Genomic DNA, 27,382 nt, shown 5'->3' with positions numbered 1-27,382 from the left:
ATTCCCAGCTCAATCAAATGTTAGTGGGGCATATGCATGCACACGAACACACACGAACACACACACACACACACACACATGCGCGGTAATCAAACACTCAAACATCCATGTAATCATCTGTCTCTACATCCGCCTCTGATTGCACCCAGGGGAATCTGTGTGTGCATGTGCTGAACACACAATTGAACACACTAACACTCATGTGTGCTAAAACACATCTACAGATGTGCACACACACACACACACACACACACACACAGTGGCACTGAACGCAGTTGACAGGCCCCAGTTATCAGCTGAGGCAGGGTGCACTAGATAAGGCAGCCGCAAGGCATCATAAACACCAACACACAGAAAGAGAGAGAGAGAAAGAGAGAGAGAGAGAGGAAGTAGAGTTGAGTGAAGGGAGGAATGAATCAAAGAGATGAAAGGAGGAAGAGCAAAAAAGATTCAACACTTCTTCTCTGTCAGAGATAATAAAATTCTGCGATGAAGAGCTACAGTGGAGAGAAGCAGAGAGAGAGAGAGAGAGAGAGAGAGAGAGAGAGAGAGAGAGAGAGAGAGAGAGAGAGAGAGATGGGGGGGCAAGTTTAAAGGAGAAATGACCAGACACACATACACATGCACACACTCAGGGAGGGCGGTCACAGAGAGAGGAAAAAAGAGCTGAAGTGAGAGATGAGAGAGGAACAGGAAGGAGAAACAAAAAACAAAAATAAAAAAAAAAAATAGGTAATGCTAGACAGAGAGATTAAGATGCAGGAAAAGGTAAAAGAAGGAACAGAGATACAGGTCACATCACTTTCAGAGAGAGAAGCAGGAATATAATGAAGCAAAAACAAGAAGGCGATATATATATGCTTCTATAACCTCTAACATTCGGCCCCTGGGCACATGCAAATTCACAAAAGCGCACATGTACATACCCAGTAACCGTCAAACACACGCCCACACACACACTCAAACACACACTCACACACGGAGCTCTCCTCTGCATATGCATACATCGCTAATGAAGCCTGCTCTTGCTTTGTCTCCCAAGGCATCAGGCGGGCCTGTTCTTTTCCCTTCGTCAGCAAGTTTTGATCAAATCCCACTAAATCATGAAGAATAAGAGTCGGCATTGGTTGTGAAGGAGGCTGTCGGGGGGAATGAGAGCACGCACGCACGCACTCACTCACACACACATGTACACGCACGCAGAGACACACACGTGGGCACAAACACGTGCAAACACACAGCGCCCACATCTCCAAATGCATATGTCTGGATACGAGTGTGTAAATAGATATTTTGGCAGGTATACGCATTGTTATACTCCAGCACATGGTGCAGATCAGATAAATCCACTTTGCAACCTGCCACAGGGGCTCAGGAAGGAACGAAACAGAGCAGAGTATTAGTCAAGTGATACACGAGGCAGATGCAATTAAAGTGTAGAGTGAACACACACACACACACACACACACACATGCACACTTATGGGCATGTGTATAGAGGCAAACACATCCACTCACAAAGCAAGTGAAATGGATGGTGGCTGTGCGGATGTAACAAACACACACACACGGCTGACAGGGCAGAGCACAAACAGAGAGAACTAATTTCTATTGATTTGTGTTAGAAACCATCGACCCTCACAAACTGCCCTCGACTGACTGAACAGAGCGCGCGCCAACACTGGAAAACACTTTCAAACTAAGGCTAGCGTTACAGAGTAGAGTTTTACAGTGGTAGCCGAACCACAGAGGACAAACCCACCTTGTATCGATCCTGCACTGGGACAAACAAAGTGTTGATTTTTTTTTCTGGAAAACAAAAAAAAAAAAAGACAAATGTTGATTGGAGTTTGTTCTGTACCGCTGATGTGGCTCAAAACCATCTGGAAGTGTTGATGCGGACTTACATTAATGCCGGCAATGTTGTTGGTTTTTATACTCAAAGTTACATCACCACTGATGATTTAGCAATGCACCAAGGAATTTTCCTTGTTGTATCTCTTCAGGGTAGAGCAGTGCTACAACAGCAGTGCAGCAAGGGGAAATTTAACATCTGCAGTCCATGTAAAACACTGGAGGAAAGGGGAGACCTGCATACACTGCAAAACACTTCCATCTTATCACATTATTATTCTCAAATTCAGACTTATTGTTTTTCTTCAAAAAAAAAAAAAAAAAAAAAGTCAAAAATCTGTCAGTGGGATGAGAGAATCCCACTTGTTTCCGATGGAGTTTCTCATATTTTGGTGTATCAGTGCACCGCTATCAAGAATGGGATGCTTTATTAAAAAAAAAAACAATTCTGGAAACAAGTTGATCAGCATTGGAGACAAATAGGATCTCATCCCATGGGCACACGTTTTCATTTGTTTTTAGAAAAATCATTACGGTTAAATGACCAGTTAAGATGGAGATTTTTTTTTTTTTTTTTTTTTGCACTGTAGATGCATGCAAGGAATGTATCCTCATTAAAACCTTCACAAAAGATACAGAGAGTAGTGTTGGCATGAAGACCTATGGTAAAAAAAAAAAAGAGAAAAAAAAAGCAGCATGAAAAGTGCTCCATTTTCATTTCTTCCTCCACTGCTAATACAAAGATTTCTTTTTATTTGGGTTTTTTTTTGCTTTCCGCCAAATGAGAGCTGGGATATCACTCTAATTAGGATACGCAACTTGGAAAATGAATGAATGAATAAATGAACGAATGAATGATTTTGTGCCTTTATTAGCTGGTCACAGTGCAGAGAGTCAAGAAAACCTGGGAGAGAGGGAAGGATGACAAGCGAGATCAGAAGCTGTACTCGAACCCAGGATGTGATAGTTACACGATATGCACTTTAGCCAGCTGAGCCACCAGGACACCCGTATCAAAGGATTCCAAATCCAATAAGAAAGAAAAACACTGAGGAACAAAGGCAGAAGTGGAGAAATGTGGCCTCTGAAGGACATGGATGTTATGCAGTCCATGCACACACATTTGTCTCACATTTCCTCTTTGGACAAATGGAGCAGAAACACAATGTCAGTTTGCCTGTGAAGTGGCTGTAAAGGAGCTGTTACAGAAGCATCTGTCTGCGCTGATACTGTGGCCGGCAACACAAAGAGCTGCCATTGTGTTTTCAACTGTCTTTTCTCTCCTTGAGTTCAGTTATTACCCAGAATTTGCCGCACAAACCACAGATAATGAGGACTGGGAGCGGTGGAGGTAGAAAGGAAAAGGGTGAAGTGAGAGACAGTGGGTGATCAAAAAAAGTAAAGGTGAGAGAAAAGACAGTTTTAGTGAAATCAACACCTCTCAACGCTCAGCCTAATTTCAAGGCTGGCTGCTCTAAAATGGCCCAATTTTCTCCCGGTGAGGAATGAGAGGACGGAGTAATATCAGGTGCACTGACATTAGTTTGAGTCTGGTGTTGACAGTTTGCTTCTCTTTAAGCCATTAGGAAGAAGTGACATTGGCAGCATCGTTGAGCAAGACACTGCTGTTAACTCTTACTGTAACTCCAAACACGCCTGCTGTGGTAAAGTGTGTAGGCATGAAACTACAGCCCTATGTTTTAAGTGACAGTAGAGATAATAGGGACTCTGATAATTAATAGGCGTTGCTATGTTGGCTAAAAGGAAACACAGAGGCTTACAGCTCTATTTTTACTGATGCGGTTATGGCGCACATGTAATAAATGGGTGTCTCAGAATTAAATGTCGCTCAGTGCAATGGGTAATTAAAGAGAAAGAGATTGACACTCTGACCTCATACAGATAAATGTGTTTTGTTTCTACTGAGTTACTGATTAATATCAAAATAAAAATAAGTTGGAAGCAAATTAAGTTAAGAACCACAATGACCCTTGATAAGCAGTAAGAACACTAGAAAATGAGAACAGTGCTGCCAGTCTGATCTGCTGTGAATTGCTTAACGATATATACTAAAGGGTTCATTTTTTTTTCTTTTAATATTTGCTTTGAATGCAGAACTACATCGTTTTGCAGCATCAAAATTGATAGCTTTGTTCTGCCTGTGCTGGGCACTAATTGACCCGCCAGAGTGGTCCGGCACCATCATACGACAGTAAGAACCATAAAGGGTTTATAGTCTTTTTAAACCCAGGAATTAATTTTAATCAGTCTTCTTTGGAAAACTGGGCCCATTAAATGGAAGAGTCACGCAGGGACCTATCAGAAACAGTCCAACCTTTCAGTCAACCAAGTTCAGTCTCTCACTTAGTCAGTAAATAACCTGGCCTATATGAAATACTGCTCCTGACTGACCTTAAGGAAATCCTTTGTTGTGTTTGATACTAACCAGCGTGAGGGTGATGGAGTTAGTCAGATAGCTCCAAGCTGTACTATTTTATTATCTTTTTTTATGCAATTGACTATTTATTACTCTGATCAATCATACTGCACTGTCTTTCGCCTTGAAATGTGCAGCTCTAGTGAGATAACATTATAAAATATGGAAAAGTGGGACCTGATTCAAATTCAGAGGTTGCTCTGTATTTGAAGCAGAATTCATGAACAAACCAAGTTCCCGGGCTACCTTACTGAGCAGGTATATACAGTTAGATAGACAAATAGAGAGACAGACAAATAGAGACAGATTAACTGTAGCAACTTCTTCCTTGTCTTGTTTGGAAATCACAACACACATCATAATTCATATTTTGCTCATCATTAGTTCACGGCCGGCCTGTGGAATAGCTACAGACTTGATCCTGACGTGTGCTGCACAGCTTGAACAAGCCGCCCCCTGGTGTCGACTGCTAGAGGGCTGGCAGCCAGCAGCGCAGGCTGCTGCGCATGAGTCTTTTGATCTGAGCACACTGTTACGCTTTCTCCAACATGTCTTTTTTTTCTTCTCCCTCATTTCTGCTCCTCTCTCCCTTAGGCCCCTTTACCTTCACGTGACGGACAAATAAACCCCATTGAGGGAAAGGGGGTTGATGAATAGCTGATAGCGCTGGTTTAACCGGGGCTCGGCTCAGTGTGTCCCCAGGCCTGGGAGCCCATTCACTGCTACAACTCTGCTTCCCTGCTCCCATTCTCCAGAAAGAGGAGATTGAAAAGCCCTCAGCCTCTGGGTATGGATGACGACACACAGGCACACTGGCATGCAACACACACAGACACTACACACTTCTCCTACACACCTCATTCTCCCTGTCTGTCTGTCTCTCTTTCTCTCACTTTATTCAGCAAGAGCCAACTGATTTGGCCCTGCAGCCAGTGAAAGGCTGACCCCCCTTAGCCTTTCTCCACCCAGTCAGACAACTGAAGCAGCATAAAGACTGTGATGGAACCTGGCCTCACTCTCTGCACCACACAGGTACCACTCCACCTCTCAATCTCTCTCTCACTCACTAGCTCACTGTGCACAAGAGCGAGCAAACACACACACACACACACACACACACACACACACACGCACGCACACAGACAGACACACACACACACACAAGTCTCACTACACCTCACTAATGGATTATATTTTGACTACATTCATTCAAGAACCATAATCTGATCTTAAAGGACAATCCGAGTTGCACTCACAAATATTGATTGCATAAGTGTGTACAGATTGGGCTTTGGCAGCTTACAAGTCAAGGCCCACAATTACTGCCAGTCATGTAAGAAAAATAAAGTGAACAATTGAAAAACTGCCATTGGAAACTGGAAAGTTGCTACACATAGGTAATACTATCTTGTGAATACTTGACTGGCATGTATGTTTGCTAAAATTATAGTAAATGCATTAATATTTAAGAAAATGAAAGGGACACACCTTCTCATTCAATGTGTTTTCTTTATTTTCATGACTATTTACATTGTAGATTCTCACTGAAGGAATCAAAACTATGAATGAACACATGTGGAGTTATGTACTTAACAAAAAAAGGTGAAATAACTGAAAACATGTTTTATATTCTAGTTTCTTCAAAATAGCCACCCTTTGCTCTGATTACTGCTTTGCACACTCTTGGCATTCTCTCGATGAGCTTCAAGAGGTAGTCACCTGAAATGGTTTTCACTTCAGAGGTGTGCCTTATCAGGGTTAATTAGTGGAATTTCTTGCTTTATCAATAGGGTTGGGACCATCAGTTGTGTTGTGCAGAAGTCAGGTTACTACACAGCCGACAGCCCTATTGGACAACTGTTAAAATTCATATTATGGCAAGAACCAATCAGCTAACTAAAGAAAAACGAGTGGCCATCATTACTTTAAAAAATGAAGGTCAGTCAGTCCGGAAAATTGCAAAAACTTTAAATGTGTCCCCAAGTGGAGTCGCAAAAACCATCAAGCGCTACAATGAAACTGGCACACATGAGGACCGACCCAGGAAAGGAAGACCAAGAGTCACCTCTGCTTCTGAGGACAAGTTCATCCGAGTCACCAGCCTCAGAAATCGCAAGTTAACAGCAGCTCAGATCAGAGACCAGATAAATGCCACACAGAGTTCTAGCAGCAGACCCATCTCTAGAACAACTGTTAAGAGGAGACTGTGTGAATCAGGCCTTCATGGTCAAATAGCTGCTAGGAAACCACTGCTAAGGAGAGGCAACAAGCAGAAGAGATTTGTTTGGGCCAAGAAACACAAGGAATGGACATTAGACCAGTGGAAATCTGTGCTTTGGTCTGATGTGTCCAAATTTGAGATCTTTAGTTCCAACCGCCGTGTCTTTGTGAGACGCAGAAAAGGTGAACGGATGGATTCCACATGACTGGTTCCCACTGTGAAGCATGGAGGAGGTGGTGTGATGGTGTGGGGGTGTTTTGCTGGTGACACTGTTGGGGATTTATTCAAAATTGAAGGCACACTGAACCAGCATGGCTACCACAGCATCCTGCAGCGACATGCCATCCCATCCGGTTTGGGTTTAGTTGGACCATCATTTATTTTTCAACAGGACAATGACCCCAAATACACCTCCAGGCTGTGTAAGGGCTATTTGACCAAGAAGGAGAGTGATGGAGTGCTGTGGCAGATGACCTGGCCTCCACAGTCACCGGACCTGAACCCAGTCGAGATGGTTTGGGGTGAGCTGGACCGCAGAGTGAAGGCAAAGGGGCCAACAAGTGCTAAACACCTCTGGGAACTCCTTCAAGACTGTTGGAAAACCACTTCAGGTGACTACCTCTTGAAGCTCATCGAGAGAATGCCAAGAGTGTGCAAAGCAGTAATCAGAGCAAAGGGTGGCTATTTTGAAGAAACTAGAATATAAAACATGTTTTCAGTTATTTCACCTTTTTTTTGTTAAGTACATAACTCCACATGTGTTCATTCATAGTTTTGATTCCTTCAGTGAGAATCTACAATGTAAATAGTCATGAAAATAAAGAAAATTGAATGAGAAGGTGTGTCCAAACTTTTGGCCTGTACTGTGTATATATATATATATATATATATATATATATACATATATACATTTTTTTTTTTTTTTTTTACAGGAACAGCTGTGTTGTGAATGGATATGATTGACAGCTCAGAGGGCACAACCCAAATATAGTGGAGATCAGTGACTGGCTGAAAGTTCCTAACATGTGAATTATAAACAAATAGAGTGCTTCAGCGAGGCATATGTGGCTAACTCCAGCTCCAGCTAGGCCACTTACCATTCAGGAGTTAAGTGGACCCAAAAACATCCAAAATGGAATTATAGCAAGTTTCAGGGAGCAGTATTTCACATTTTTCCAACATGAATTGAAATGAACCAGGGCATGGTAACCATGACATCTAAACTAGGGATGCATATTTTGTACACAATTATGCAACCAATATTTGTAACAAACAGATACGATCCCAACTGTTGATAAGAGGTCAAGTATATGGTCCTTAACTTAATCCTAGTGCTACACACAGGTTTAGGAATAGTGTGAGTTCAGGATTAGAGTTTAAGGGCAAGGTTAGAACTAGGATTAAGTTAAGATTAAGGATTATACAACCATATGGTCCTTTAATCCTGAGCCTTAATTTAATTCTAGTTCTAAACTTGACCATCCCAAGCACCAATCCCAAAGTAGCACTTTGGGAGTCCCCAAAGTCCCCAAATTTTCTCACTTTGCAAAAGCACTCTCACACTGAAAGTCTAAAATGGAAACTGATTCTCATAAGGATGCCAGCGCGCACACACACACACACACACACACACACACACACACACACAGACACACACACAGAGGCACAGAGGCACAGACACACAGACCGATGCAAGCATGCTAACGATGGTGCCAAATCAGCCCAAAAAACATAAGCGCCAGCTTGTCCTACTTGTATTTCCGAGTCCCATTTGTGTCACACGGTCCCAATTAGAGCTAATGTCATGCAGAGCTGTAAGTCACTGCAACACCAGTAACAAAAGACAAAAGTCACCCATGGGCCACAACGGTTCTCTACCCCCTATTCTTACTCTGAGACAAGGGATAAAGGAAGTCATTACCGAGTGTATGTGTGTTTTTGTGTATATGTATGTGTGTGTGTGTGTGTGTGTGTGTGTGTGTGTGTGTGTGTGTGTGTGTAAGGGTGGGGTGATGAAATGCAGTAAAAATCTGGGAGGTTGTTAACAAGCACATTGATTTGAGCTTAGAGGGCGCTAACTGTAGGGAGCGAGGGAGAGAGAGAGGGAGAGAGACAGAGAGAGAGAGAGAGAGGGAGAGGGAGAGGGAGAGAGAGAGAGAGAGAGAGAGAGAGAGAGAGAGAGAGAGAGAGAGAGATGAAATTATGAAAAAGACAAGGGAGGGCAGAGAGGAAAGAGAGGATAGGATGCAGTAGGCAAGAGAAGGGGAGAGGAGAGGAGAGGAGAGGAGAGGAGGTGGGAGGTTTCGTTCCTGCTGGTTTGTTTCTGCTAACTCAGACACTTTGACAGAATGATGCAGACTGAGCGTACTACTCATTTGCACGCTCTAGTTTTTAACAAAAAGACACACTGACACCCCCCACCACCACACACACAAACACAAACACACACACACACAAACAGCTCCCAACACTGACTAAAGCGAATGTGCTACAGTTTCCCTTACAGAGCAAGCTACCTCAATAGTCCCGACCAATGAGTTTCACACACCTCAGCAGGTTTCCTCCTGACTAAAGAGCACCAATATACACTCTTCATAACTCAAAGTTTGGATGTTTTTTTTTTTTTTTTTTTTTTAAATAGGAGGCTCCTCCACAGTCACAGCCAAGTGTGCAGTAATCCTTCAAGTCAGCTGCTTTAAAACTTGTTTTCTCTGAAATCTGCAAGTTGTTTCATTTCATAGAAAAGTCAAAGAGAACAGAGAAGAATTAAAATGACAAAAAAAAGGGAAATAGAAAGAAAGTAGTGATGTAAGGAAAATGAAACCGGCCTAATTACTAGGTAGAGGAGAAGAATGCAAGGTTGTCATTTTCAAGTGTGTGTGTGTGTGTGTGTGTGTGTGTGTGTGTGTGTTCTGATCTTCTTGGGGCAGGTATAATGGGGCTGTTAATAGCAAGCCTGCCAGACTGAAGGAAATGAACTCAGGTCACTGATTTCAATCCCACTGCAGGGTTCACTTTAATGATGAGGAAAGGCAAGGGAGGGAGGATGGATAGGCAGGAGGAGGGAGAGGAGACATGGAGAGAAAGTGGGAGGAAGAGAGAGAGAGAGAGAGAGAGACAGAGGGAGAGACTGTCTTTTGATGTTCTCTAGTAAAACATCTCAAAACAGAGAAGAAACAATACATCACAACAATACTTCCAGTGCCGGCAGTGCTCACAAGTACAATCAACAGTTAAATACCAACAGTCAGACAGAGTACAAACTGCATAAATATCATTGCCGAGAAGAAAAATCCATGTACTCCTACCCTGACGTCAGCCTGGCACAGCCATAGTCTGATTTTATTTCTGTTATTCACTTCACAAAACAGTGTACGGGCTACTGGGTTCAAACCAAAAGGGATGGCAGCAACAATACTTACAAAAACACATAGCAGGTGATTGGCTCAACCATCATCAACTAACTGAACTCAGTGAGAAGGTAGTATGAGAGTGCTGATAGGCTAAACTAATGATATTGCTAGTTTGTTGGCATGTTCTTGTCCTTTTTGTTAATGAAATCTATACTACAACACGTTGGTGTCCTAGTGTGTTTGTTTTCCAATTCTATGCACTGTAGCTTCTTGCCGTCATAACCATCGAAATCACACTCATAATTCCTCAAAGGTTGCTGCTTACATCATCCAGCAGATCCCCAGATCATCCAGCAAGTTGAAAACACATTTAACCTCATGATATTGAGTGACTGACAATGTGAGCAATAGCAATACAGCAGATGTTTGAAAGCACGGTGCAAGAGAGTGCAAGAAGAAAGAGATTAAAAGAAGCTGAAGTGCTCACAAAGACAGAGTGATGGTCAGAATAGAGTTCCACAAGAACAGAGAGCAAAAGGCAGAGAAAAGTGAGTGTGCCACTGACAGGGGCTGAAGGCCAATCCAATTTTACATGGCATTACGCAACCTCAGCGGATAGCTCTTTTTGCATTAATCTCTTGGGTTACGCAAGCCACCCCTGGACTGAAGCACCAGACTTAAAGCAATGAGCTTATGATGCAAACTAGCTTTGGTTCTGTTACAGCACATTCATTCATTTCATTCAACCTTTATTTGGATTCGGGGAATCATTGAGAGCAAGCCCTCATTTGCAATGATGCCGAATGTACAACAACCATAAAAACAATACGGAATTACAATAAAAATAGCAAAAAATAGAATAAAACAGGACACCATCACTACTGTATTCGTGTACAGACGAGACTGAACATGCACATACATACTGTACTTTTGAATCCTATTTCTCTTTCACAGATGAAAACAGAGACACATTCACACACAGAGTAACACAGAGATACATGTACTGTACACATTCAAACATGTACACATACACACTGTATCCACCTCTGGACAAGATGTACACGAAACAGGCAGACGGCCTAAGGCTAACTCTCATCGTTGCCCTGCTTTTAAAGAAGCCACCAGAGGCTCTACAGACTTTCATTATTGATGGCATGCCCAAAAGGCACAAAACAAAGCTTCCCTAATGCAGACTTGACTGTAGGACACAGGATTGACATGTTTGGAGATTGAGATTTATGTTGGGATGTGAACAGTTAGAAAGTAGGAAGCAGGAGAAGGAGAAAGTGAGAAAATAAAGTGAGAGGGATGGACTGTCGCTCTGGAGACAGTCTTTCTAGATGGTTAACCTTAATCCTGATGGTGGACAAAACAGACCTCTGTTTACCAACTTAACCTTACGGTCGAGGAGGGCTTAAAGCTACCAAGGGATTTGGCTCCACAAGAGACAGATTGAGATTTTAGGAGATTGACTGAGATGCCTTTTCACTGGTTGACAGGAGAAAGGGGGAGAAAGGCAGGGCAGCATTGAGTTTACAATGGTGCAGAAACATACTGACAACTTAGAAAGGTTCACTGCACAGGTAAAATTCACAGTACAATGGGTTTGTGAACAGATGACCTTTCTGACAACCTTTAACTGTCAAGAGGCCGGCATAAAAACTGATACCGGCGCGCTGTCTAAGGCCAGCTTATTCACCTGGCATTAACACACACCTCGATACAATGTAGCAGGATTATAATTAAACCTGACATTAAAATCCAGCTCCAGTATGCACACTGAAAGCAGATTTCTGTCATTAAAATGTAGATTAACAAGCACACCATTACTTTTGTAGTAGTTAATGGTAACTTTTGTATTTTTTTTCCATCTTTAAAAGTTGATACTTTTAAGGATGGGAAACCTCTATTCACCTCTATTCCCACAACTTCCGCATCAGTGAGTATTCTGATGACTTTGACAAGCGTGTTGTTATACAAGTGGTCTACCTTACCCTGACTGAATAAAAATTAAATTTAAATTAAAAATTATATTTCAGTTTTTATAATTATAGTGGTAAGCAAATATCAAGCAAAAATCAGTGGAACTTTACTGTATTAGAAGCCTTATCTAAGAAAAAAAAAAAAAAAAAGCATCACATCAATTAGAGTCAGTGTTCTATCTAAGCTTATAATTTGGTGGCCTATGTCTATGAATTTATCACACACATGTCCCTAGAATATTTATATAACCGGGTTTTGGAAGTGTTGGTGGTGAATGATATTAAAAGCCGGGACTTGGGATTGGCTGAATTGGCACCATGACTTGGATCAATAATGAATTTGAAGTTTGTTGCCTGATGAATCTCTGACCATCTCCGCAGGTGGTCTGAATCATCTGATCTTCAGTGTGTCTTTGGTGCCTAGCTTTTTGCTTTATGTGAATACAGTCTCATCACCCAGGGGGATTGTAGAGCTCAAGACAAGTGAAGTAGAAAATGCTTGCACAAGTGGAGCAAATGCATTTGTGTTGCAAGCCATGGATCTGCAGCTATAATGTAATTGCACTCTATAAAAAATGCCTTGATGATTATTTATAGTCATATTATTTTTCACTTCCACTATATGTATTGCTTCTGTTGTTCCGTTATAAATGTTTATGTGAGATGAGGTCAAAGAACGCCTCTGCAACAGTTCTAAATAGCCACTGTGTATCCAGTGATGCTTTGCACATCGTATATCTCTTTGTTTCTGTGTGTGTGTGGTCATCTAAATCACATCTTCGTGTGTTTGTGTGAGACATGAAAGTGGGATTAGATAATAAACCTCTGCAAGGACAAATCATACTGAATGAGATGGCTCACAGACATGAGACACACAAATATAAAGGACAAGAGAGGGGGAGAGGGAGAGAGAGAGAGAAAGTGAGAGAGAGAAAAACCTTGAGAGAGAGCTACAGAGGGGGAGTGTGCTCGAGGCTGTGAGTGTAAAGGTGTGTTGCATGTAAGTGCATGTTTGCATGTTTGTTTTTCTGTTTGTGTGCGTCCCTGCTGTGCATGTAATAAAGAGACAGAGGGAGTGAGAGAGAGAGAGAGTGAAAGAAAGAGAAAGAGAGAGAAGAGGGTATCTTGGGCGTAGGTGGGGTGAAATTCCCTTTCGCCCCTTTCTGCAAAGGCGAGATTAATGGGTTGAGGGACCTTCAGGCCAGTGTGGGACCAAGAGGCATGAAAGACAACATGCTCAATGAATTACAACGGTATGATCTGAGAGAGACAGAGAGAGAGAGAGAGAGAGAGAGAGAGAGAGAGAGAGAGAGAAAGAGAGAGAGAGTCCTATAAAGCCAAATGGGGGAGGTGAGTAATAGGAGTGTTTGTATCAGATTAGTGGGGCATTAAGCAGCCCCCCACGCGCAACTAGACTCTGTACAGACTATAGAGAGGACAAGGACAAAGAGGAGAAGAGGAGAGAATAAAAGAAAGGAAAGGAAAGGAAAGGAAAGGAAAGCAAAGGAGAGGAAAGAGAACAAGAAAAAAGAAAGAAAAGAAAAGAAGACATGAGGTGACAGGTGGTTGTGAGAAAAGATGACAGAAAACAGGAAAGGGAGACAGAGAAGAAGTGAAGAGAAACAAGCGAGCATGCATCGGCACTTTCATATGCAGCATAGAAAAAATAAAACCCGTGTCAAACAAGCACTTGCAATTAGACACAGAACTTACGGGCAGATTTCTAAAAGATACCAAACACCTTGTACGAACTGACGCAAGCGATGCTGTGTCTGTGCAATCTTTGTGAACACTATATGTGACTGTACGTTCCTCTTCCTGTGTGCATACTGTTGTAGCTTTATAGAAGAATGAAAGGCAAACAGCACACGTGATGTAACCCCTGCTTTGTGTATGCCTCACATGTAATGCAATACAGCACTCTCAATCTTTTTGCCTAAAATGAGTGAATTTTAATGATAGAGTAATTCACATATATCAGAGGGAATTAGACTGACTTTTTTTTTTTATGAACAGACTACAAACTGGTTGTAGACCAAAAAATGTGTTTTGCATGTTGTTTGTTTTGCCAGGTTCAGTTCGTCTAGTGTTTAGTTGTGAATCTTGTTTTCTTTAAAAGAGTTGGGGAAAAAAAATCTACCTGTGGAGTTGTATAATGTTCCTTTTTTTCCAAAGCAGTTTCACACTTTACAAAATTCTGTGTGAAAAAAAATTGATCTGCTTTGGAAAACAGTGACAGTCACACTCTATTATTATCAGTACATCTGTCCCACGTGATCCACTTCTGAAAATCAACCTGTTAAGGACCAAAGAGATTTGATGCTTTCTTCTCTCGCCTTTACTCTGTCAAGGTGTTGATTGGCTGTTAGACTTTCTCCACCCATCCAACCCCTATCTTGCCTGGAGTCTGATCTCCATGGCAACAGGGGCATTAATTGGAGTGGTGATGAAGATGTGAAAGTTGAAGCCTCAAGTTATAAGGAATGGATGGAGTGGGAGAGTGAGAGAGTGAATGGCAAAGAGAGTATGGGAGGAGATTTACGATGAAAGGCTGTCACAGGTGGGCAATATTTTGAAAAAGTAGAGATGGGCAGTGTTGGCTTCAACGGGGATTGAAACTGGTAACAAAATCAATGTGGAAAACATAGTGGGCTCTAAAGAACAGAAATGTCAGGACAAAATTGTATTTGCCAAAACTGCTGCCCAGAATGCTTACATATATTGCCTAAAATGCTGCCTTGTCATCATAAACTTATAAAAGGACTCAGATTCAATTCAATTTAACTTTATGTGCACTGAGTGGACTTTTTCCAGGCAGCCCTGTAAATAAAAAAGCATAAAAACATTAATACACAAAAGTGCATAAAATGTAGCATAAGATACAAAAGGCCCGACATAAAGAACATCATAATTCAATCATAGACAAATTTTAAGGCGGCTTCACACCTACAGACTTCGGTGTGGACCAGCAGTGTGGTTTGTTGCTCTCAACAAATTCCTTTTCTTTACTGTGTACATAACAGTACATTAGCAACACACAGCATGTCAGCACATGCCAATACAGAGGCTTAAATTTCTATGAGATCACCAGCTCTGTAGTGTCCACTGAGGCAGAATCAGTGACAGCGGAGCCCCGTTTTCAATTTTAACAGATCAAACTGTAAAAAGAGGAATGTAAAACAGCCTCTCCAGTGGCATCCCAAACTTCTGTATCTATGCATTATTTTTGCTGTAAGCAGGCCTGGCTAAGAATACAAAATGTCCATAAGTAAGTACGTCCGTGTGTGTGAGTATGTGAGTGGCAGTGGCACCTGTTGTAGAAACGTGCAGGCACTAAGATCTAGGTGGAGCTTGTGCCTACTGTTTTTGGCTGTTTTTGGTTTAATGTTTGGTGTTCCTGTTTGCTTGTATGCACAGATGTGTAGGGATGTATTCAGTTATGCATGACATAATTTATAGCTTATTCAGCAGCAATATTACGGTTTTCATCCACGAGCCATCATTGTTTATTTGTACTTAGGCTAGCTGGTTAACATTACATAACTGTGGGCAATGGAGGCAGGCCCAAGCTAAACAAACACTAAAAAACAGGAGTGCAGAAAGGCTGTTGGCTGAAGTGAAAAGACTGACAGATGGTACAGTAGGCAATGTTGTTTCTGCCTCATGCTTGATCTTGTTCATGGTGCGTGTACACACGACACACGACTCGTACACTAGGAGCATGAAATAACAGAGTGGAAATTGTTCAGGTTCAGTGATTCAAGCTGCAGTTGCAGTCCACTTTCAGATAGGCTTGCCTAGTCTTTACATATATTTTTTTTTTACACCTGTCTAGACATCCTGTGCTTTAGTAAATATCAAAAGGTTTACTTGCAATTATGTCAGTGTGAGACCAACTTTGATGGCTATAGTAACCATAGCAAACAAGACAAATTACCACGCTAGGCTAGCACTTCCTCTTCTGCTGGTGTCCCAGTCTGCCTTTTAGCGGTGTAAAGCCTCTAGCAGAGGAAAGAAATTCAAAGTAGAAATGGAAAATTGCACAGAAAGCGAGAGTCCAGTCACTTGCCCTGAGCACAGGGTTAAACAGGGACACACCATGCAGGTTCTTTCGAATTCCAATTTCTCTGATTCTCTTTTTCATCTTGCTACCCACAGAGCTGATTTGTCAATTGCCCTAAAATGTCATATTCATCTTTGTTGCCTTTAGTTACGTCTGGAAAATCATTATGTAAGCCTAGCGAGCCCTGCTGGGCCTGCAGTGGGGAAAGACCATTTTAGTCTTGGCTTTCCCCTGCCTGAGTTTTTTCTCTGGCCTTTTTAACCTCCATGATGTAACACGGAGATAATGTAGCCTTTCCTTTCTACACTGACTGAGCAAAAGGCCGGCGGTGTCAGAGATGATGTTTTGAAACATGGCTATAATGATGGTGAATAAAGAAGGTCGCTCTACCTCTGCTTGCTTCTTTATATTCAATTTGTTTCTTTCTATTCTCTCTCTGTCTTTCTTCCTGTGCTTCCTGTGTCAACCCTTATCAGCCTCTCTCTTCTTTCTATCAGTCTTACTTTCTGACTGTATCATTACAGCAGTGATGGGATAAGGCACTATAATGCTGACCATTCTCTATCACATCGACTGAGCCAGCTCCCAGTGATTTTGTACCTCCGGTCTGAAATGCAGAGCAGGAGGAGCCCTGTCTTTTCTCCCACTCACGGTAATACATCTCAGGTGCCTTGCCAATCTAATTGGCACCAAATTCAGCCCCATTTCCATCAAGGTATTCTGCTGGCCCCCGCTGAGAGGAGTGCACACTCAGCAGAGAACAGGAGATGCAAAAGCTTGTATTGAATTTGCTCAGGTTTGTGTGCTGGCGTGTGTGGGGTTATAATGTGTGTGAAAGTGTATTTGACAGAGACAGAGTGTGTGTGTGTGAGTGCGCGCAAGTAAAATTTTCTTTTTGTGCATAAATGAAGGACAATCCAAGCTCTAAAAACAAAGGATGCCATTTATAAGTGAGTCTTCCAAGAGAGAATCTGTGCAAAAATCCATTATTTGCATATTTGCATAATAAGCCCCCCACCCACCACAGATGTTGACTCAGCACTCTGGTCCCCTCCCTGCCCCTCCCTTCCTTCATCTCCCTGCAGGCTTCCCCATACACACTCCATCATCAGTCCATCCATCTGCACACTGACAGCCCAGGGACTGAGATATGTCTCTGCTCTGTCACAGGAGAGGGAGATTAAAACCAAATCATTCTCTGTATCACCACGACCTGCAGGCCGGGAGACAACATCAAAATCACATCAACACAAAAAATGATGAATGTGTACACAGAGCAGAGAGCAAGGAGCACAAAACACAAGTTACTGAGACCTCTAAAGGTTTTTTTTTTTTTTTTTTTCATAGTACAGCCAATTGAGTATTCAGTTCAGGATGGAACAGCAGCATGTGGCAGCAAAACTGGCTTGAACTAATGTCTTTCTGCTATACCTGAGTGTGTGCAATTGTATTTATGCGTGTGTGTTTAAGTATTCGTCTACTTGACTTATTTTTACTATGTACTGTTGACATTTTCTGCTCTTGCACTAGCGTATAAGACAAAGTCATTGTATTCCTTTTTAAACTACGTGGCAATAAACCTGATTCTGATCGTAAAGAAATAATCTTAAATCTTAAATCTTGATGAATGTTTTCCTTTTTTATCAATTCTGACTGCCATTATTGAATCTTGGTTAAAAATATGAATGCCTCAACCCAATTTCCCCTCAGGGATCAATAAAGTTTTTTTTGTTTCTGATTCTGATTCTAATTCTGAACCAAAGCCACTTTTTACTCTTTTGCATATATAGGGGAATAAGAACCCAAATTTAAGCTTGATGTCATGAATAATAGATAAGTGTTAGATAGTGTAACAAATTCATACAGTAAGGGAAACAAAAACAAATATAACCATTCTGAAATACAGCCAGGTATACTGTTCCAAATATAATCAGTTAACACCAGCTCTTCTTGGCTAGGTCGTTGATTTATTCAGTAACACTTTCATACTTGGCCCTCTCAGCCTTTGATCCAAAAAGGATCAAGAAGAATCAGCCTTTGCCACGGATGAGCTTTTCATCCAGATGACCACATTCCAGATCTTTTCATGCTTCCCATTTCCCACTGGGATTACTCTGCGCATCAACTCTGTGCCCCACATGTGCAGAGTAGTGTGGTTTCAAGATGCATTATTTTATTATTGCTACATCCATATTGGCTGCATTATCTACAGAGCCAACAGCCACAACTGGCAAACAAATCTGAGCTGCCACTGCCCCTGAATGATCATTTAAAATGAATTATTTAAAATTCATGGCTGGAACCGCCTGCAAGTGAATGTCATCAGTGTTTGTGTGTGATATACCTGAGCTGTTCTGTATCTGCTGTATCTGAAGGCTTTCCAGATACCTGCAACATGTCAAAAATTGTGCAATGCTTCATTGTGTTGGAAATGCTTCCCCTTGCAGAAATTTTTCTTGCTGCAGGTGCTGCATTTGGCTGAATCCTCACTGTTTCTTGTGACGTTCACACTGTTTGCTGCGGTCAGCCACGATCCAGCGGGTAACACAGCGAGTAGATGCATGAGCTGGATTGAGGCACAATGTAACCAATGACATAACACTAACAGAACAGGACCTTGCAACGGGTCCTGGCAGTTGATAAAATATAAAAAATAGATCCAAGCAGTTCAAAGCACCAACAGCTCATCCAAACATGACATTCAAAAGCTTTCCTGTCAAGTTGGATAGACATGTTTACTAATCTGCTATATGAAACTCATAGGGTTGTGCATAATTTAAAACATAATTTACTTACTGTTTAGTTTTAGAGCTGCATGTTTTTATTCTCTCACTTTTGAGATATACGCTAGTTGCCCACTATCACTCAAAAGAGCATATGTACGCATTAGCACTGAGCACTGGAGCGAACAATCTACTAAAACATCTAAGTAGTTTTGGGGTTTGCTCTCATGATAACTATGTTCTCATGATGGATTAGCCCAATATACAGTATGTGTGAGTGTGTGCGTGTGTGTGTGTGTGTGTGTGTGTGCGTGTCTGCTGGCTATATCTTGTTCATGCCTCTCTAGTGAACAATGTCTGCCCACTTGTCTACAGCACATTCTTGAGCTACAGACCCGACTGCACCGTATATACTGTAACACAACACTGGCCCTAATCATCCCCTCAGCGGCCAATTACAGCTACCCACTGCTTCCTCTTTGGCCAATCACAATCCTCGGATGTGGCCATGAGAACAATGCATCACAAAATACACACACATACACACACTCAAAAATGTTGTGCAAACAGACACACACACACACACACACACACACACACACACATAAAAGCTATTCTTCATAGTTGTGGAGGTAGACAGACCCCAGACACTTTTTGTTCAGCTTTGCTCTACTGCTGGGCAGCGCTAGCCAAAGAAAAGAAAAGCTGTTTCCAAATCTGTGCTTGGACTGAGCTTGCACTAAGCAGCCTCAGTGGGGCTATTGCTGTCTGTCTGTCTGTCTCTCCCTATGCCTGCCTGGTTTTCCATTCGTTTCTCTATCTGCCTGCCTGTCCAGATTTTCAGCCCATTTGCCTGTTGGTCTGTTTATCAGGCTATCAGTTTTTCTGGCCATATCTGTCTGTCTGCTTTTCTGTCTGCTTGGGCATCTGTCCATCTCCCTGTTTTCTGGCAGAAAAAAAGCTGGAGCTTTTAAAATGCCTTACTCTCACATCCCGCCTTTATGGGTATTTTTGTAAACTATCTTGGAAACGGACAGAGGGAGTAAAGAAAGATGTTTGCAGAAGAAGAAAATAACAGGGGAGAGGGAATCAAATATTCTATTTGCACTTAAGCACTTCATGTGTTTTGAGCTGGTCAGATAATGATCAGATGGCTAAAAGGCCAAATGCATTCAAGAGGTATTGGGGCGGGAACTGTATTGGATTTCTTAAACCACATCGGGGATGACGTCTTGAGATGTGTTCTGGCCACAAATTGACCAAGTCTAAATACATCTGAGCACACAAGCCACATGTCATCTACTGTATCCCACCTGGAATATGCCACGTTGACCTATAGCGATAGCACCAGCAGGAGAGAAACCCCACTGCTGAGAAACGTCCATTCACATGCACAGGAAAGCAGCAGCTTCAGAGTCTGTGCACTCTATTCGGTGCCCAGTTTCCCTTGTGTTTATCTGTGTCTAGTGTCATTGTGTTCTTTGTGCTCTTCTTTGATGTTTCCACTGGTCTCACCATCTCTTCCAAGTGGGGTAAACGGCACATTACCCAAGTGATTTCAGCATGCCAACCCCGTGCATCACAGGCGCATTTGATGTACAAATAGAGTGCAGCTAGAGTCATCACTGGAGTGCAGGTGAGAAAAGGTGCCAGTTGTCACGGTCCAAAAAAAATGATGTGGCAAAAAGATCAGACAGATAAAGATGTTGGGTATGCTGTCATGCTGTTTAATTTTTTTTTCATATATATAATTTTTGCTGGGGGTGCAATTGGATTTCAATCCTCCAAACAAAGATTGATTGATCAGTGTAAATGAAATGCGCATAAACTGTATGTAGATATAAGTGTAAATGGGGACAGAGAGACATCAATAAAGAAACAGCTGATGAATATCTTTGAAGACTGCTGTAGAAGAAGCAAGAAATATAGGTGACACATCTTCGCCTCAACTTCTATTTTTGAAATATTTCATTATATTCCACTTAACGTGATGTTAGTAAATTGCCAGTATACCTCTTTACAATTATCACACCAGCAAACTATTATCTGTAAGACAATGAAACCATTGTCTTACATTATAATAGCTCCTTGCACCTGACCAGGATTGTGCACACTACCATCCAGTGATAGCATGTTTTATTGTACGCGCAAACATGAAAATTACGTTTAAATCTACCAACAGCTTACTGAGGCTTATGGATTACATTACATCATTTCCTGATTACAATGTATTTCATTTCATTTCATTTCATCTCATGAGGAGACTGATCATGTACGTCACACTCCTCCATTAGGAAAAGAAATGTGGTGGAGCGCATGTTTGAATTTGAGGTTTCACTGCCTCGACTGCAAAGGTGGAGCAGCTGTACAGCCCAGAGAGCGGATCACTGGTGTTTTCTGTATGCGCCACAATATTACGCCTGTGGATAAACACAGAGAGGGCAATGAGGATGATGATGCGGAGGAAGAAGTGTAGCCAGTCAACCAGGGCTCAAGTGATGCAAGATTTTTCATACATGGCTGATTCACTGTAAGGATTATTTAAAATGAAATCTATAGTAGAAATTCTGTGTAATAAGCTTGAATGGCAGTTGTTAGTAAATCACTGGCTAAATTGGTAATAGTTGTTCCCTTTATTTATTATTATTTAAAACATGCAACTGGTTTGCCCCTACCTTAGTTAACCACAGGTTAGATGTCTAGAAATATGACATATATTTCTCATTGTTTCCACTTGTATATTTGCATCTGTGGGTTTTTTTTTTTCTGAAGTGTTGCTGATTGTAGGCTGCAGTGTTATGTAGGGTACGAGGTAATTACAATAAAAAACACTCAGCTGGCTTCCTCAGTTCCTGGCTTTTTGCTAACAAAAGGTGGTGATTGCCTTTGTAGTTTCAAGACCATGAAATTAAGCGAATGTGCACAAAGCAAACAACTCAGCTTATGCTGCTTCTTATCATCTTTGGCAAAATAGAGAATCAACAAGACAATACAGCAGATTTTTTTTTTGCCGTATGATATGCTCATGCCTTCATAAAAAAAACATGTGTTTCCCCCTGCTGTTGCACTGCAAAAGGCTGTCAAAGAAAAATCAATACTGTTGCTTTTCATGACATTAATCTGCTACCTACAGCAAAAAAAATGTCCTTGCCTCAGTACTGACACAAAAAACTATACTGTAGACTTGTGCATTCAAATGACTTAACATGGCCTATCCACCTTTAGCTTGCATCTGTTTGCCCAAGAAATGTTTTTGCCATTTGATGGTTTAATTGAATGGATACTTTAGTTCACATATTGCATAGAACATGCTAGAATAAAGCACCATAGTAAAGTCTTTAATGCCATTCTACACAATAAGATAAACCAAAGACCAGTAAAGATGTTACTGTACATATTTTACAGCGACAGATGAAGGCAGAAAAGCACAGCATTTTCCCAATACCACAAAGAGACATCAAAACTGCATTATCACGCTGGCTGAACCTTTGTCTTTCTAAAGTCAGGAACCAAGGGAAAGAAAAGGTGTAAAAAAACCCACCACAAAGTGACACATAAACAAACTGAATGGACACATTGTGTACGCATGCCCTGCTCCACTTTTCTGCAGTAAACCATGCGGAAAGAGAGACAACGGGAGACAGAGTTGATGTACTCCTTCTCACACCAGTGTTTTTAAAAAGATTGAGTCAGGATCCAAGTGGTCTGAAGTGAGATTAAACTGTTTGCCAAAGTAATCCAAAGCTAAAAGCTACTTTCTGCTGCAAACACTTTCCAAAAGCCGAGGAAGACAAAATAATACTTTGTGCTTGTAGATTAGTGCCATTTTTTTTTGTCTAGATTGTCCTGCACAGTTCACCTAAAAAATAAATCCTGCGCTGTGAGAAAGAACATCTTGAAAATGTGGTTCCCAAGATACCACTGTGTCATGCAGTCAATAAAAATGACACTGCCATCAATTTCGAGCCTGACAACTGAACTCATGCCTGTGTAGTCCCTGCCATCCATAAGCTCTCTCTTTTTTTTAATTCCTCTAAATTTTACCCACTCTCCCTCACTCTCTCTAAAGGTGTTATGTGTCTACAAAATGACTGCCAAAGGCCGAGGGTCAATACAATATTTCTCCCATGATTTGTGAGACCTGTCAGGGGCAGTGCACAATGTAAAATGCACAGTACAGCTGGGTTGCTGTAGACATCATTATATTGATCTATACTCCATACCGGTGTCATCAGAATGACCAACGATGGCAGACAGACAATGGCTACAGGCCCAATCAAGGCTAAACAGAGATGTTGTCTATCCTCAGCATGATTCAGTTGTCTCCTAAGGGAGGTCTGAAAAAAACTCCCAGACACCCTTTTTCATAATTCCTGTTCTACTGTACTATGTTAGCAATCCATCTCCATGGGACTGGCTTGAGGGTAGTGAGGCTGACAACCTGTATGATTTACACAGTCTTGGCTATGAAGTAGATATCGCAGAGACTGGGTAGAACGACCCTGAGGGCTCCTCCTCAACAGGCGAGATTTACGTCCATCAATGTGTTTGTGTTTGTGTTTGTGTGTGTGTGTGTGTGTGTGTGTGCGTGTGTGTGTGTGTGTGTGTGTGTGTTGGCTCCACAGCTGTATCAGTCAGCAGAAACACGTAAGCATGCTGACGCAGGAGTTAAAAAGACACACAGCATTGCCATCACATTGACAGGAAACTGGGCAGTGCGTCGATATGGGATCAATACAGCGATAAGTAATCAACAGGACATTAAGGCCCTCTTGCCTAATCTATGGGTTAACTGGAGATGGGGCGTAATTACAGCATGCTACTTTCCTAAATGGTACAAGAGTTACAAATGGTACACGAGCGCAGAGATACAGCAACTAGTCGAACATGTCGATCATCTGATTTCTGTCACGTTAAATACAACTGTGATCACAAAATGACAAAATTCAAGGCAGTTTATAGGTAAAATGTAATACTGAAAGCATGATATTTTAGAAGCACAACACCTTGGTGCTGGTCCAATTAAGCATGACGACCAATCTTGACAGTCAACAGATTTACTTCCTCAGTCAGTGAGAGAAATACCACTAAATGAACACATACACACAAACCTACTGACCCTTGATACCTGGTGATATTAAGAGTTTTTCTTGTTTTCAGCCGCCTCAGTGACTAGCAACAACATGATTTATGCTGCTAGTTCTAACTTTTAAAATGCCCTGGATTTCACTCCTTTCAGAGCAAGGTCCAGCACATTCAATACCTGATATACTATGTAAGGAAGCAAACTTTGGCTCATTAAAAGAAAGAGACAATGAGTCGCAAAGTGGATTATCACATGGCTTTAGCATCATCATGACTCACCCCTGCAGCTCCTTGACAGACATGGAGATCTTGAGGTTGTGTCCCAGGACATGGAGGGCGGTGAGGATGTCAGCCCACTGGACCATCTCTCCCAGAGGACCCCCTTTCAACACCTTGGGACTGAAAACGTCCCCAGACTCCTCTGTTAGGAAGCCTACATGGACCAGGATCTGAGGAGGGACACAAAGGTATTGCAGCAGGGAGTTAGATACTGTGAAGCAGCTTCAAGAGAATATATCTCTTTATGACAGCAGCTTGCACAGAATAATAACAATATTTGTTTTTTAATTGCATTTACATATGCATGATGCAATTTTATCCAACCACTATATGATACCAAGAGCAACAGTAACCTTGCATGTAAACAAAGATAATAAAGGGAATAAACGAGGATGATGCATTGCCATTGACGGCCAGTGGTATGATAATAGAATATATTTCCTGTGTCCTAAATGGGCGAGGTCATAATTTTTCTGCTGAGCAATGTGCCTGCAGCAGGGAGTGCCAACAGACTTTGGCAAGCTGAGACAGAGTGGGGCTTGAACAAACTCACTTTTCTACTAATTTGTTTGTTCGTCTGAAAAAAAAAAAAAAAAAATGTCAAAATGTTGGGAAGATCTGTGGCTTGATCTGGCAAGTGCCTAGATCTGTGAGCTAAGAATCAGTCAGAATTTGATTAGACACAGGAATTTACCGCTTGCCTCCTGAAGGTGCTTCTCAACCACCTTTGATGTGAACTCTTGCCACTCTAAAAGGATACGTCAAAGCAATGTGGAGGCCAGCCTAAGACAAACTTTGCTAAGCTCTGTGCCTGCAGGCTAATGGCTAAGCTAAACCAAACATGTCATGTTTTGTTTCTCATCATGTTCTCTTTTGGCCTCAGAATGTGACCTTTTCACTTAAGTGTCACTTCATGGACTTCACCATTGTGACTTTTAAGGAATGAAAGGCGGAGATTGCTTCTTAAACAGCAGGGGGAAGTGTGGGATGGGCTTGACTACAACATTAATTTTGACAACAAACATTGGGTCCAAAAGGTCTCCACAAATCGCACATTAGTTTCAGGATTGTTAATAAGCTCTGGAATTGGACAGTGCAAGGTTAATTGTACTGACTGTGTGGTTACAGCTTTGCTAACACAATGTCATAGTCTAACATGCTGTAATGGTGGTGACCACGGACCTTTTCTACCATGGTAAAACAGTGCGTGCAGTACTACCACCATTTTAAGGCACTGTTACACATGGTATTGCAATTTCTCCAGCCATTAGAAACTGAAAACATACAGTATACCTTATTCATCATTCATCAGTTCATTCATTCATCTCCTGTACCCACTTATTGTTATTCAGGGTCACGAAGCAGATGGAGTCTATCGAGGCACGCACTGGGCAGTATACCTTCAATTTTTAATGTGAATTGATTTTGTAATGGTTCAGTGAAATGATTTATTTTGACTGATTTTTTCCCCTTATTGCTGAGCTTCTGACTTACTGCTTTTTCCTCCTTTTTTATTTAGACAAGCTCTCTTGTTCGCTACCTCATCTGTGTCCGGCCTTGGAAGAAAGCTGTTTATATACTCCCAAATGCTGACTGGACTGTGCAAACTCAAAGAAATACCATATGCAAAATATTTTTTTGCATATGGCAAGGTTTATTTTCTCTGTCAGAGCATATGCTTAATGACATCCAGCCAAGATGCCATCTAGTGAAACTGTACACTTCACAGACCACAGGTAAAATAAAATTGTTATTTTAAAATATACTGGTATACATACATATATATATATATATATATATATATATATGTGTGTGTGTGTGTGTGTGTGTGTGTGTGTGTGTGTATGGTATAATGTTACAGGGCTTGAAAGTTTAGCTTCACCAGTGCAAACTGCTGTAATTAGTTTGAGGATTGCAATCATTATAATTTCAAACTTCCAGATGGAAATTATGGGAACGAAAAACTAATTCCTCCAAACCTGCAGTGAATTATCCTCTCATGTTCAAATGGGACAGCATGCACATGTACAAATCCATCATTATAGTCTTCACAAGTCATTGCACATGCACAGTCTGCCTATACAGCTAAGAACTGTAACTAATTCTTAGGCGCCTGAAGGAGAAATCCTCTTTGTATTCAAGCGGTGTAAAACATGCACAGGAATTATCATAATTTACATGATGGACTTCACAACTTTGCACATACAGGCCACAAAGCTGTCATGCGTGCCCACCTAGCTACTGCATAATTTAGTGAAATGAACAACATGTTGCTTCTCACAGTGGATTAGACACAGCCATGTCTGAATGTTGTTCTGCTAATCCCGATTAGCTAACGCAGCATGAACACCTCCCGCTGCAATGGCTGACAAACGTAGTCCACAACTTTCACCATGCAACTTACATAATGAGCTTACAGCCAGCTGTGGACTTAGTGGGGAAAGTTTTGATGGAGATTGCTTGCTATCTCTCTCTCTCTTTCTCTCTCACGCTCTCTCAGCTTGTATGTATGCATGTGCATGTCCTGTATCTGCAGCTTTGAACTGTGGGAGAAATGATTAAAAGCTTCCTTGAGCTTCTTAGAAGTGTTCTGTACCACCCTCGTCCGTCCCCCCATCCCCCCACACTCCCCATCATGCCCTAAGTCACAGTCTAATAATGTCTTAGGTTTAGCATCTAGATTTTGAGATACCTCACCCCGCTGCCCACACACACACACACACACACACACACACACACTGGCAGGCACACACTTCTCTCATACACAGCATCTTGTGATCCTGGAACAGACTGTGTTTGAATGGCACAGCAAAGAGGATGAAATAAGGAAGAAAAAATAGTATTTTAAGGCCTCGGCGTATTGCTGGGACATTAATATTAAAATATTCAATACAGTTCTGGGAGGCTCTCATTAGTGATATTATAGTTGTACACACAAAACTGCTAAAACCACCCCACTGATGTCCTAAAGCTCACTTGTGTACAGTGAAATATTTGACAATGGTGCATGTGTGGCAGAGTCAAGCACCACTGAGACTCGGGCTGGCGTGAAAAATCCTCTGATTTAATAAGCCTGCTCTATTAACTTCAGCTTCATAAAAAAAGATAAGTGAAATTTAATTACAGTTTGGGTGGCAGATGGCAACGGGGGGAATTCATGGAGCCAGTATATATTCATTCTCCTGGCTTGGTGGTGGTGAGGGTGTATCACACAACCACGCAAAGCTGCAGAGGGAAGGAGGCGAATACCACATACTGGCAACTACACAACAACACTGCTAAATAAATGAGGAGAATATCACACATTCGCAACAGAGCTGAACAACTGCGGAATGGGTCCTATAAATCTGGCATTCACATACAAATGCAAAGTTAATAGGGAAAGG

At 41.6% G+C, this 27,382-nt stretch overlaps 1 protein-coding gene across 4 annotated transcripts in view; it reads right to left on the bottom strand.

The window, feature by feature from the left end:
- The window catches only part of LOC115367672 (alpha-1,6-mannosylglycoprotein 6-beta-N-acetylglucosaminyltransferase B-like), a 145,033-nt gene that overhangs the window by 43,504 nt on the left and 74,147 nt on the right, over window positions 1-27,382 (bottom strand). For all 4 annotated transcript variants that reach the window (XM_030063547.1, XM_030063529.1, XM_030063538.1 and 1 more), the window contains one exon: window positions 23,997-24,166. In XM_030063547.1, the coding sequence (XP_029919407.1) occupies window positions 23,997-24,166 (170 nt within the window). The remainder of the gene's footprint in view (window positions 1-23,996; window positions 24,167-27,382) is intronic.

Source organism: Myripristis murdjan, chromosome 1, assembly GCF_902150065.1.
Source record: "Myripristis murdjan chromosome 1, fMyrMur1.1, whole genome shotgun sequence".
In the NCBI taxonomy this organism is placed as follows: Eukaryota; Metazoa; Chordata; class Actinopteri; order Holocentriformes; family Holocentridae; genus Myripristis; species Myripristis murdjan.
This window is presented reverse-complemented; position numbering and strand designations above follow the sequence as displayed.